Source organism: Malania oleifera, chromosome 10 (genome assembly GCF_029873635.1).
Source record: "Malania oleifera isolate guangnan ecotype guangnan chromosome 10, ASM2987363v1, whole genome shotgun sequence".
Classification (NCBI taxonomy): Eukaryota; Viridiplantae; Streptophyta; class Magnoliopsida; order Santalales; family Ximeniaceae; genus Malania; species Malania oleifera.
In genome coordinates this window covers 86806644-86819043 of record NC_080426.1, presented here as the reverse complement: position 1 = coordinate 86819043, position 12400 = coordinate 86806644, and the positions used below count along the sequence as shown (strand labels likewise).

Below are 12400 nucleotides of genomic sequence, written 5' to 3'. Positions count from 1 at the left end.
TTTGCATGGAAGAGGAAATGTCCAAACAATTTAGATAAAGGGCAACTAGAAGAGTATGAATTTTGGAACATTACTCTTTGGTGATTGGAAAGTATCCTTTAGGTATGATCACAAATTTGGAGCAAGGATACAAACCAATGAGAGGGTGGATCTTTACCTGATGTGATTGTGGTTGGTAAAGATTTCCTATGGAGGATACGGTGAACCAAAATTAGAAGATTTTTATATTTTAAACACAAAAGGGAATATTTTGATTGATCAGTGAAACTAGAATCCCTTAGTGGTTGCCTCTAATTTTGATTATGGAAGGATGCCTTTTAATAAGCACTAGAAATATTTGGAGTTTATGATCAATAGTGCTTTAAGCGTAGAATGATGACTAAACATTTTATTAGGCATTTTAGGCTTTCAAGATGAGTTTAGGACAAGATTTTTAACTTCATTTCCTAAAACTCAAACTTGTGCAATGGACAAAGTATGCTTAACTTTAGATATTCATATTTAAGCGTGAGTTAAGAAATTTGAAATTTAAATACAAGGCAAACATGCCATGTCCATTTGGAAGTGGATTTTTATTCAAGCAGCCAATATTTTCATATTTTAACCAATGAATATATGTATCAAGTTCAAATTGGTTATATACTTGGATTTGTAGATTGGCTTGATTTTTCAAAATACTTAGTATGTAAAATTTTAAATAATAGACATATACTAAGATTTTACATTTTCAGCCCCAAACCACTTCCTAAGCCTTTAGAAGATACAACCTCCAATAGCTAATCCTAACTGCTAAGGAAGAATTATATGATCATGTAATTCCTGTTTGAGCAAATTCTTCCTTGAATTTCAAGGGGTTTTCTTTCTTAACAACTCATATCATTTTTCTACCTTTTATTCTCGATGGGTTAGGAGTTGATGATTCTTTGACTTTCCATACTCATTTGGGTTTCACACCTTTTCTTTTAAAAGTGCAATCAAATTTTGTGTGCCTCTTCTTTTTACATAGGATGCATGTGGTGTGAGTGTATGGAATGGAGGAGGTACTAGCATAGTGTTTCGATTCTTTTACAAAATACCCTATGTATAGGTTCTTCCTTTTCTTATTTTCAATTCCATTAAAACCTATACCTTCCTTATCTAAGGTCATTTTTTGTGAATCTAACAATTTATCAAAGTTTTCCTTGCCTCTAGTGAACGTATAGATGATCTTAGATTGGTATTCTATTTTCTACTCTAGATCTTGAATTTTTGAGTTTTTCAATTCTTTGCAAAAATTTTGAAGTTTCATAAGTTCTTTAGACATATTGTTTGCTTTATTTTCAAGATCAAGGATATAAAAATCCTTTTCATTTTCAATTGTAAGTTGGGATCTTACGTCTTTAAGCTCTTTTTGCATCATAGCATTCTTGTTTTCCAAATTTGTGATTTTTAAATCCTTTTTTTTTTATTAAAAAGAATTTGTTATTCAAGTTCTTTCAATGATGCCTCATTCTTGTTTTTCAAAACATTGTAGCGTCCAAGAGTTCTAATAAGAGACTTATGAGTTCTAACATATTCAACTTGCAATTCCTCATAAGTAGGCATACTTTCACTATCAGTATTATCATATGATTCAGTATCAGATGCATCATTCAATTCATCACATGAATCATTACTAAATTTATCTACTAAAGCAGAAGGAATAGAGATAACCTCATTATCTGTTAAGGCAACAAAGCACTAGTTACCTCCTTCGGGATTAGTAGGGCTTGAGTCACACGGAGAGATCACATTATTTTGCATAGATGCTCTATATCTCCTCTCAAGTTCATCCCAGATCTGCTTAGTATTACTACACGACATAACCTCACATAAAACATTAGAATCTAAGGCATGCAGTAAGGTATTCATGGCATCAAAATTTATTTGCACTAAGTTCCTATCATGATCATTCAGTTCACACTCAGATTAGGAACATCACTACAACCAATGGATTTAACAGGCACACAATCACCCCGATCAATGACATTCCAAAATTTTCAATTTAAAGTTTTCACATACACAGTCATTCTGAATTTCCATATAGCATAGTTATCATCACAAAATACTGGTGGGTGTGTGACAAATCTTCCCTCACATAAAGGGGATGCATTAACACGAGCCATCATGATATTTTAACTAAAAGATATCTAAGTCTAAGTTACGAGGCTCTAATACCAATTGTTAGCTTTGGTTCAACCCCAAGAAGGGGAGTGAATTGGGTATTTAAAATTTATTGCCTAGGTTAACTTGATTTATCAATAGTGTAATGCGGAGTAGGGTTAGTCTATGCAATCATCAAATAAACATACACGTGTAGTAAATGTAAAGTGCGGAAAGTAAACAGTACACGTAATATGTTATCGAGGTTCGGCCAAATTGCCTACGTCCCTGCCTTGGCCACACCAGAACAAGGATTACCACTATAATGCTCACTTAAATGGGTGGAGCGGCACCTAAACAGACCAGGTCAATTCAACGAGCTGACCTCAACCAACACGCCTTAATAGGATGGCGCACCTAACTTTCCTAACTAGGTCTAAGCCAATCCAAAATTATTCCACAGGGTTAGTCTCCCTCTTTAGGCCCATGACTGGAATACAACCAAAGTGTATAAAGTTTGTACACGAAAATACGCTTCTAGACAAGCAAGTGTGTGTACCAATACAGCTCAATCAATATTGCAAGCATAAATGATATGTAAATATGCTCAGTGCTATAATGTGTGCTAAACACTCAATCAAGTATGATAATCAGACCAGATCTAGAGTGTATATCCAAGCAAGATTTGAAACACAATATGTGAATAACACAAAATTAGATTAGAGTTTCAAATATGCTAAGCAAGTTAAATCAAACAAACTTAATAAGATATTTCAATATACAAAGCACAGTGGGGTTGTTTGAAAGACTAGCTTTCTGAAAATGATTTTTGCACACCAAAAACTAGGATTAGGTATCTTGAAATGACAATGCAAGAACCACAACTCTCAAAGTCTTCCCACACAAGATTTATCACATGAAATCGGTGGAAGAACTTTAATGCTAAACTCTCAAATAAAATCAATCAAGCAATAATACAAGTGAGAGTTCTATTTGGAGTGATTAAGCACAATAACCTTAGAGATACTCACAATGCTTAAAGAGATCAAGAGTGTGGAGTATGTGAGTGGTTGGAAGTAGTATTGGCTATAAAATGTTTTTTAGATTTGAGAGAATTTTAGCCTTAATGATCTTTCTAATCTCTTTTCTAATTATTCCAAATGAAGAGGCATATATAAACTTCCCAAAAAATATGACCATTAAGGACATAAATGGAATAATTATAAAAGTTTTAATATTATTTAAATAAATTAACTCCGTTTAAAAAAATATTAATTGCGGTAAAAATAAGGGGCAACCCGAGAGCACTGGTCGACCGAGGCAAGTTTGGTTGACCGAAGTTCTTGAGGTTCGGTCGATTGGGACTAAAATGAACTGTGAGCTCGGTCGATCGGACTTGTAAGTCCAAAGCCTTTTTGTGAGGTTCGGTCGACTGAGACTAAAATGAATTGCACGTTCGGTCGACCGGACTTGTATGTCTAAAGGCGATTTCTCATTTTTGCGAGGTTCGGTGGAGCGGGGACATTTTGAACTGCTTCGGTCGGTTAACCGGACCATTGAGTTCCCAAACGTGGGAACTCGGTCGACGAGATAGTTGGCATATATTTTAGGTTCGGTCAACTAGGTGGTCAAAATGTTGACTCCTGGAGAGTTTGGTCAACTTGAGTCAAATGAACTACATGAGTTTGATCGATCGGGCTATGGTCAACCTGTTGACCCGGTCCTGGTTTGGTCGACCGGGGGAATTTTATACTATGGAGTACGGTTGATCGTACATGCATATATTGTGCATTTCGGTCCAATTTGATCATGCAAGCACCCTATTCACTTAGTCATACATATGTGAGTGTCCTAAGGTCATTTTAAGTCTTTTTAAGTGCACCAAAAAAATCCAGCATCAGTCGACCTTCGGTTGACCGAAGGGTGATCCCTAAGGTTTTTCTATGGTCTTTGTAGGTACCTAAAGTCCAACTAGGGTTGATTTGAGCATACCTACCTATCATGCGTGATGCAAAATATTATAGGCCATAGGGGTGCACAACCAATAATTAAATTTACATCCCAGAATGAAGAAATGTAATAATGAATTCAAATACAACACACAAATCTTCATTCTTCAGGACGAACACTACACGCTATCATGATATGTCTTTCAGTCCGAATACACGTGCACAGTGAACCTGCATGCAATCCTTAGTACAATCATCAGTACCAAGAGTATTTGTCATAATCAAAACTGGGTGTGACCTATTAGGTTAATAGAAAGGCAAAAGCTCAAGCGGGTTCTTCAAAATATGCAAATGTAGTTGAAGAAGGGGAATTGAGGAGCAGTGATGGTGAGATGCTTTCTGTGTCATTAGGTTTAGAATGCCTCATGGGTTCTTGGATCCTAGACTTGAGATGTTCTTTTCACATGTGCCCAACAAATTTTGGTTCACCACTTATAGATTGGTGAGTCCTTGGTTCTATTTTGATGGGAAATGGTGCGATTTGGAAAGTTATCAGAATGGGGGATATTAGGATCAAGATATATGACGGTGTGGTAAGGACATTATGTGGGGTAAGGCATGTACCCGATCTACGGAAGAATGTGATATCATTAGGTGCTTTGGATTGTGACGGGTATAGTAACAAGTCCAAAGGTGGGATGATAATGGTGTGTGATGACGTATTAATGGTGATGAAGGGATAGAGGATAGCAGGAAATATCTATGCATTATAGGGTAACATAGTTGTAGGAGGAGCTACAGTTGAGAGTTTTAAGTTAGGAAATACTATTTTGTGTAATGTAACCACACACAAAATAGTGGGTATTCTTAATTACATTGGTGTGGATGTTTGGAGACCATTGAGGGCAACATCACGAGTTGGACATAGGTATTTCGTGAGGTTATCACAAAAGGTCTGGAGGTATCTTATGCGGCACAAGTTGGAGATGTTTGCCAGGTGTAACTTGTGGCTGAGGTAGAGCACCAGACCAGGAGAGAGTTCCTCAGGTCAGATATTATTTTTGAGTATGTTGTCATTCAAGGAGTTTTGTGAGCAAGGCATGGTGTATGTAGGGCTTGCAAGGGACTTCTTGGTGAAGTTAGAGAGAATCATATGTTTCTCGATCGATCAGTTGCCAAAGAAATCACTAGAAAGGAGAGTTATAGGAGAGGCTTGGACTGGTTATGCAGTAGGCTTTGGAGGTCCAACTATACACATTTCTAGTGAGAGGGGATCTAGGCTTGGTGTGTTATCCGAATAGTGCATCTTTCTAGTATATAAGAAAGATGGGTTTAAGTTGGGTGATCCAATGACAAACAGGGTGAAGATTGGTCGAGACATGGCTTTAGGTGTTAAAGCTATAGGAAAACGTACTTAGGTAAATAAAGAGAAATGAGTGCCAGAAAGTTGCAGTAGCAACAATGAGCATGTTGTGCATGTGGAGTTGAAGACTCAGGGCAGGAGTGCAGGTAGTTCTAACTCAGGAGACTTGCAGTATCATAGGATAAATTGGAGTAGAGAGGAGATTGTGATGCAAGTAGAGTTTCAGACTCAGGCCAGAATTGCAGGGAGTTTAAACTCGAGAGACCAACAGGATCACAATGGGCTCAGAGGCACTATTAGTCTCTAATGTCTTATGCAACTATTACTGCCAGGAAGGATCCTACTACCTTTCAAGAGGCAGTGCACGGCCAGGAGAAAGGTAGGTGGACAGGTGCCATGGTGGAGGAGATAGAGGTATTGTATAAGAATCAGACAGGGGGGTTGGTGGCGCTCTTAGAGGGGGAGAGGGAGATAGGTTGCAAATGGGCAGGTATTTTGTGGTTTTATGTGAGTGACATGCCGATTGCTGGAAAGGTTTCGACTGAAGTAAATCAGTTAGGGACTCTGTTGAGAATGGAAGTTGACATAAAGGTTTTGAGTGCTGCCAAGAGTGTTCTGGGGTTGGAGATTTGCAAGAGTAAAGTTACAAGGAGATTGAGATTATCTTAGGGTAACTTTGTAGTTGCGGGAAGATTGGTGTTATCTCAAGATGGCTATGTGGACAAAACTACATTGAGATTATGGTTATCTTAGGGTGGTTTTTAGGGTCAGGTGTTGGTGAGGTTTAGCATGGTTGATGTTAAACCTATCATCGGTACACCATTGGCGAATGTAAGCAAATAGTCTACCGCTCAATACTCGAAGACAAATGGTGATGTTCAAGTCATGTCAAAGGTTTTCTATGCCAGTGCAGTTGGGTACTTCGACGAGCAATAGAGGGTTACGTCAGTTGTGAGGTTCGTAAATGGAGACTACACAAGGGGGTTAATTGGAAGACAGGGCGTATAGTCTTAAGGTGCGCTGGTTACAATTGCATCAAAGTTTTTGTCATAGCCTGAGGCTACCAAGGTAGCATTGTGGCTCGAAGGATTGTTCAAGGAGCTGGGTGTTCGGCTAGGTGAAGTTCTTATTACCACGGTCAAGTTCAAGTGTGGTTTGGACTTGGTTTATGTCTACAAGTGTTAGAGGGGAGGTGGGTTCTGATCTATACGCACTAGTGGAGTAGCGATTATGCTTTCAGATTTTCAAGGTGGTGACTATTTGCCAAGGTAGAGATTGTTGGCCATGTGACTCATATTCATAGCAAAACACATGTACCGAAGAAAGTTACGTGACATGAGGGACAAAGGGAGAAAAGCAAAGTGTTTTCTTCTGCTCCAAACTGTTGACAATTTTTGTCGATGCAGATTACGTAAATTCAAATAAGGGGCTTATTGATTGGGCTTATGTGGAGGATTTTCCTCTCGGGGTTTGCTACAGATTAGTTTAGTTATATTAGAACACTTTTGTACTTATTAGATGTTATATAAACATCATTATGTAACCCTATTGGAATGAACTTTGACATTGATCATAGTGAAACTGAGGTTGCTGCTCGCGTGGACGTAGGATATTGTCGAACCACGAAAATCTTGTACGTTCTAGTTGTATATTTTCTTATTCTTATTATTATTTAATTGTTTCTTGAGTATATTTCATCATCTAGTGATTGCATTAATAGTTGTTGATTGTTTCGTGTTTAATTTTGTGCTTTCGCTGCGCGTGCTCAAGTTGAATGAAACTACCAACAGTCTTGTTTAGCGACATGGATTTCAAGTTTAGATATGAATTTTGAAGAAATTCAATATAATTTTATTATATATATATATTTACCCTTTAATTTTCACCGTACAACTTGCGAGTATAATAATAATAATAATAATAATAATAATAATGAAGATGTGACATTTATCATTTTATCGTTATGCAGGAAAAATGATGGATTGTCCATAATATTTTTTTATAGTGCCAATAATATTACCCAAATACGGATTGTCCAAAATATTTTTTTATAGTGCCAATAATACTATCCATTCCATAATACACAACAAATGCAACGTCTGGGTTTCCCTGCAACAGTCTAATCTTATTGGATGTTGGCCATTATTATTGGATTAAAAACAATACATTTTTCCATCATCAACCAAAAAATTTCCCAAGAACCAAACAGACACAGAGAGAAAGTGGGAGGTATATCAACAAGAGATGATGGAGATAGCAGGAAATAGCCACTGCAAAAGGATTCTATCATGCAAGATGAAACTGTAAAGGAAAACTTGATTAGGGTCGCTGCTATAATTATATAGTTACATGCTCATGGGACTTTGAGGATCATTTAGTACTGCAATGGCGGCTTCAATCCTCCTCTTCAACTCTTCTTTCTCCCCTTCCTCTGCCTGTCACCACACCAACATTCATATATGTAATTAAAGAGGCTGTTTTTGAATGATAAGACATTGGAAAATGGTTTAAAAACCAGTTAATATTGTTGTTTTTATCAATCTAATCATTTCATTAGTTAAGTCTGCTACTGGCTATGGGGATAATTGCCAGTTATATATCACATGAAGAACTAAAGCCCTCCCTCTACCATAGTTGTAGCTTAAGGATATTCAATCAAGTTACTAGATCAATATATATATATATATATATATATATATATGCGCAGAGAGAAAGATGACAAATTAAATGTCATGATAAACAAGTTAAGACAAATTTGTCATGTTGGAGAAGAGAGAAGATATTTTCATTTAAAAAATTTCAATTTGTCATAAAGTTTGTGCAACATTTTTTCTGCCTTGAAAAAATATTCAAACCTAGCGAAAATCCATCGTATAATTAATGAATCTCCCAAAACCATCCCTTTCAATGTCCCACTATCAAAATAAATAATAATTAAATAAAATATAAAGCAAAACAGAAATAAAACTAATGAGCAAGTACTTTATAAGACATTCTAGCTGTAATTAAAATTTTAACATTTTCATATCTAAGGTTTTTATTAGAATATTGTGAGCTAGATAGATAAAAAGTAGTGTATTATTTCTTGTTGGGTAATCAAATATTTAATGCCAACCTCAAATATATTAAAATGAAGTGGCATATTCCATGGTAGTCTCCACCCCCGGGCCCCGGCTCAACTGAAAATTTGTCAAAAAGATGAAACCTACAGCAGTGATCCAACCCATACTCATTACCATGGGTACACTGCCACCTGCATGCTGATTCCGCCATAGTCGTTCCTCACACACTCCATACTAATCATTGTGCTGAAGCCAAAAAATGTTTCATTTATCATTTTTTTAAGAGCATCTGTCCCACTTTATCAAAGTAATCTCATTGCTGCTTTCCACCCACAAGGGTCCCCCTCTCATGGCCCATACCCACCCTGCTCTCTCTTCCAATCAACCCCTTTCAACTAGACGACCCTCCCCAATTCTTTTTCTTTTTTTCACCCTTTTGTCTGAATTGTATCCGTTAATTTTTCATTTAGTTCATTCATATAAGAAGATGATGAACCAGACGGAAATCTTTTGGCTTTCTTAAGGATAAAATTTTCTTTTATGAAAGAGAAAGCTAAAATTTTAATTTAAACTAATTAAAGAGAAGGAGAAAGAAAGAAAAAGAAAGAAAGAAGGAAACCCCAATTAAGCATATATGCACATGATATTTGCAGTAAATTAATTAAAGAAAGAAAGAAAGAAAAAGCCCCGGGGGGGGGGGGTGTGGTGCGTGGGTGGATTTGAAGCTTGACGGAAGTAGCTGCTTGACAGATATGTGTACAAACCTCAACGAAGACAGTTGTCAAAAGTCTGCCTGAAAAAGCGGTAATGTTGGCAGTGATGATCTTGAGCTTCAAAGATTCGAAGACCTCACACAGCTTCACCATGGTGTCTGTTCTTTTGCTACAAGTCAAGCTCACTACCACAGTCTTCTCTCCCATATACGATGCTCGCAGCTGTATATATACATTATATATATATATATATATATATATATATTAATTCCCAGTTATATCATTCATTTGATAGTTAATTAATTAATCGAGAGAGAGAGAGAGTGAGGCACCTCAAGGACTTCAATGGGAGATGGGGGGACAGGCTCGAAATCATAGCAGAACTGCCCAGTTCTCTTCTTCTTGGGTCCCCAGGGGCCGTTGAGCACCATCGCCCCTTGCTCGTAATCAAAGCCCGTGTTTTTCTTCACTTTCCCTGATTCCAGTTCCAATATCTCCGCTTTTATTTTCCTTTCTTCCTCGTGCAAACTTTGGATGTATTCAATGGCGTCCTTGATTATCGACGCCTTATCCATCTGCACTTATTTATTTAGCCACCACCACCCCCTCAGCGTCGCCGCAAATTGATATTTACATGAAACTTAATAGATCAAGAATTATATCTATATATATGTATATTAAAGTGAAAATTAATGTAGAGTGTGACGTACAGTAGCCCCCCCCGCTGAAGGGAAGGGACATCGCCGTGGGACGTCCATATCGCCCACTAGTAGTCGTTTTTATTTTAAAAGTAAAATGACAAGAAATTGTTGGCAGGGTGGAATGTCCAATAATAATATAAGCATCGTGCAGATATAATTTAATATTTATAAAATAAAAATAGTATTGCAATTTAAAAATATCGACCACAGTTTGATCATAATTTTATTTATTTATTTTTTCTATTTTTCATGAGCAAAATAAAATTTTTAAAAATAAAAATTAAAGTAATTTCCTTTCTTTTTTAAAAATTTTCTTTTACTCTTTTAAATGAAAATTAAATAACAAGAGTAAAACCCCTAAAATTATTATGATTGAAGTTCAACGACCTTAGTGATGTTGGGGACAACTGATCTGAGAGCAAACAGTCTCTCATTCAGCTTCTTCCTCCTGTTTCTTTCGGACACAATGTTCTTGGACGCCGCCGACGACGCCGCTCCGTCCGGCGAACTCGAATCGTAATACCCAGAAATTGCCTCATCGAGACCCCAACTAATTTTTTTAAAATAAAATAAAAATCAGTGGATCGCTCCAGCAGCAGGGGTTGGGGACTGGGGAGGGTTAATTATAAAGGGAGCAGGTAGGTTGTACCTGTCGAGTTCTTCAGTTTGGAGGAAGACGTTGGTCTCCCAGTAATACTTGTATTCTTCTCCAATATTCTCCATCGTCAACTATCAAACCAAGGAAACAGTGAAAGGAAAGAAAGAAACAAAGGGAAGTGGTTTGCCGTGCTTTTTTAAGTAGTCTGGGAATTGAGAGAGGGAGGGAGGGAGGGAGGGAGGGAGAGAGGATTTGTGTGTGTTGTGGGGGAGTGCGGGATGTTGTTGGGAATGAATTTATAGGGAGAGAGAGAGAAGTTAAGAATGGACACGTGGGAAGCTCCTGCTTCTGTTGCTTCTTCCCGGAAACATCTCAGCCATCCAAAAAATATTCAATGCGGGTCTACGACGCCGCGTTTCACAGGGGACGCCGTCCCCACTCCCCCCCCCCCCCCCCCGAAACCCGTTTCTCTCATTTCAGCCTTCAGAGGTTTGTTTTTCTACTCTCAATGCCTCGAGTCTGCACCACGCGCTCTCTTCTCTGCCCTTTTACACACCTACTCCATTTGTCACCAAAGCGACGGGCCCTCATCACCCATGCTTATGGGAGATTGCCCTCAACGCTCTTGGCTCAGCGTTTGCCCGCTCATATTTTCTTCGTTGGAAAATGTAACAAATTATATATATGTATATATATATTTTGGGTAGAAGCAAAAATTATGATGTATAAACCCTACAAGCCACAAAGATAAATGATAATGAGAAACTGGGTTGGGGTGGCTCCAATTAAGGAAACATAATGGCGGAGAAGCAGCGTCGCGTGGCCAACATGCAGTTCTTCTCGCGCAGCACCTCCAGCCTATTCATAAACTAAATAAAGTGTGCTTGCAAATGATATTTACTAAATGTGAATTGCTCAATTCATTGCTAGAATAAGTCACTAACCTTGTATTTATAGGTAAGTTGAACTACTAACCGTTTTATGGTCGTTGACTTAATAAAATAATTAAATATTTTGAAAACTAGTCATTTATAGCCGTTGGGTATAAAATCTCGATGTAAACTGTCGATGGATTTTCCTAAACTGTCGATAGTTTTCTCAAACCGCAGACGATTTGCTCAAACTGTGGACGGTTTCATCTAGACCAATTTCCATTTAACTTATTGTCTAAAATCGTCGATGCACTTGGGTCAAACCGCAGACAATTTGGGTTTGCAAAACTAATGTTTTGGTGATATCCTAAATACTTTATAAAATAATATGCAATGCATTTGCTCAACGCGTTGCTCAATGAACTTGCGGGAGACTGCAAGAGTTACATAAGTTCCTACCTCAAAACACTCCCTCTTACAATAAGACTTTGTTAGATGTGCTTGAGTTCGTTTGAGTGAGTGTCCACTTTGATCTTGCCTACTTGAATATTCACTTGGTCTTTGCATTTGATCCAATACCTTCATGTCTTTGTTACTTGTACCTGTACTAACTTGATCTGCAAAGATAGGTTATCTTGGAACTAGAAAAATGGTTGAAATCATCAAAATACATCAAATATGATTATGTAGCCATTAAGACTAACAATCTCCCCCTTTTTATGATATCAAACCTGTTGAGTGTTTACTTGATCTTTGCATTTGAATTTGTACCTATCATAGCTTGATATGCAAAGATTAGTTTACTTAGAATCACTAATGGGCTGTTATCATCAAAATATGACAATTAGGATCATGTAGTTACTAAAGCTAACAATCTCCCCATCTTTTATGATGGCAAAACATTGATGTTCTTATAGGATATAATTACAAGCTCCCTCTTAATTTATGCATATTGTTGAATACAATATAATTTTGCTCCCCCTTGCTATATGCATATAAGGCATAATAAATACATTCAACT

General features: G+C 37.3%; 1 protein-coding gene across 2 annotated transcripts; it reads right to left on the bottom strand.

Moving 5' to 3' along the window:
* Nucleotides 1-7537: 7537 nt before the first annotated feature.
* On the bottom strand, nucleotides 7538-10799 carry LOC131165238 (transcription factor bHLH35). Of its 2 annotated transcripts, XM_058122842.1 has the most exons (5): nucleotides 10559-10799; nucleotides 10297-10459; nucleotides 9541-9783; nucleotides 9260-9430; nucleotides 7538-7868 (listed from the first exon to the last, which is right to left on the bottom strand). In XM_058122842.1, exons 1-5 carry the CDS (start codon nucleotides 10630-10632, stop codon nucleotides 7779-7781), a joined length of 741 nt encoding a protein of 246 aa, XP_057978825.1. In that variant the 5' UTR covers nucleotides 10633-10799; the 3' UTR covers nucleotides 7538-7778. The 2 variants fall into 2 exon arrangements, with proteins under 2 accessions (XP_057978825.1, XP_057978824.1); XM_058122841.1 differs by lacking the exon at nucleotides 7538-7868 and having other exon boundaries at nucleotides 9011-9430; nucleotides 10559-10777.
* Nucleotides 10800-12400: the final 1601 nt, after the last annotated feature.

Bases quoted from the DNA above. Each gene is read 5' to 3' on its own strand.
- LOC131165238 (XM_058122841.1), bottom strand. From the start codon at position 10,632: ATGGAGAATATTGGAGAAGAATACAAGTATTACTGGGAGACCAACGTC. The intron at 9,784-10,296 runs GTCGTTGAACTT...AAATAAGTGCAG, and splicing joins TTGTCCCCAACATCACTAAG to ATGGATAAGGCGTCGATAAT. The intron at 9,431-9,540 runs GTGCCTCACTCT...GTATATATACAG, and splicing joins CTCCCATTGAAGTCCTTGAG to CTGCGAGCATCGTATATGGG.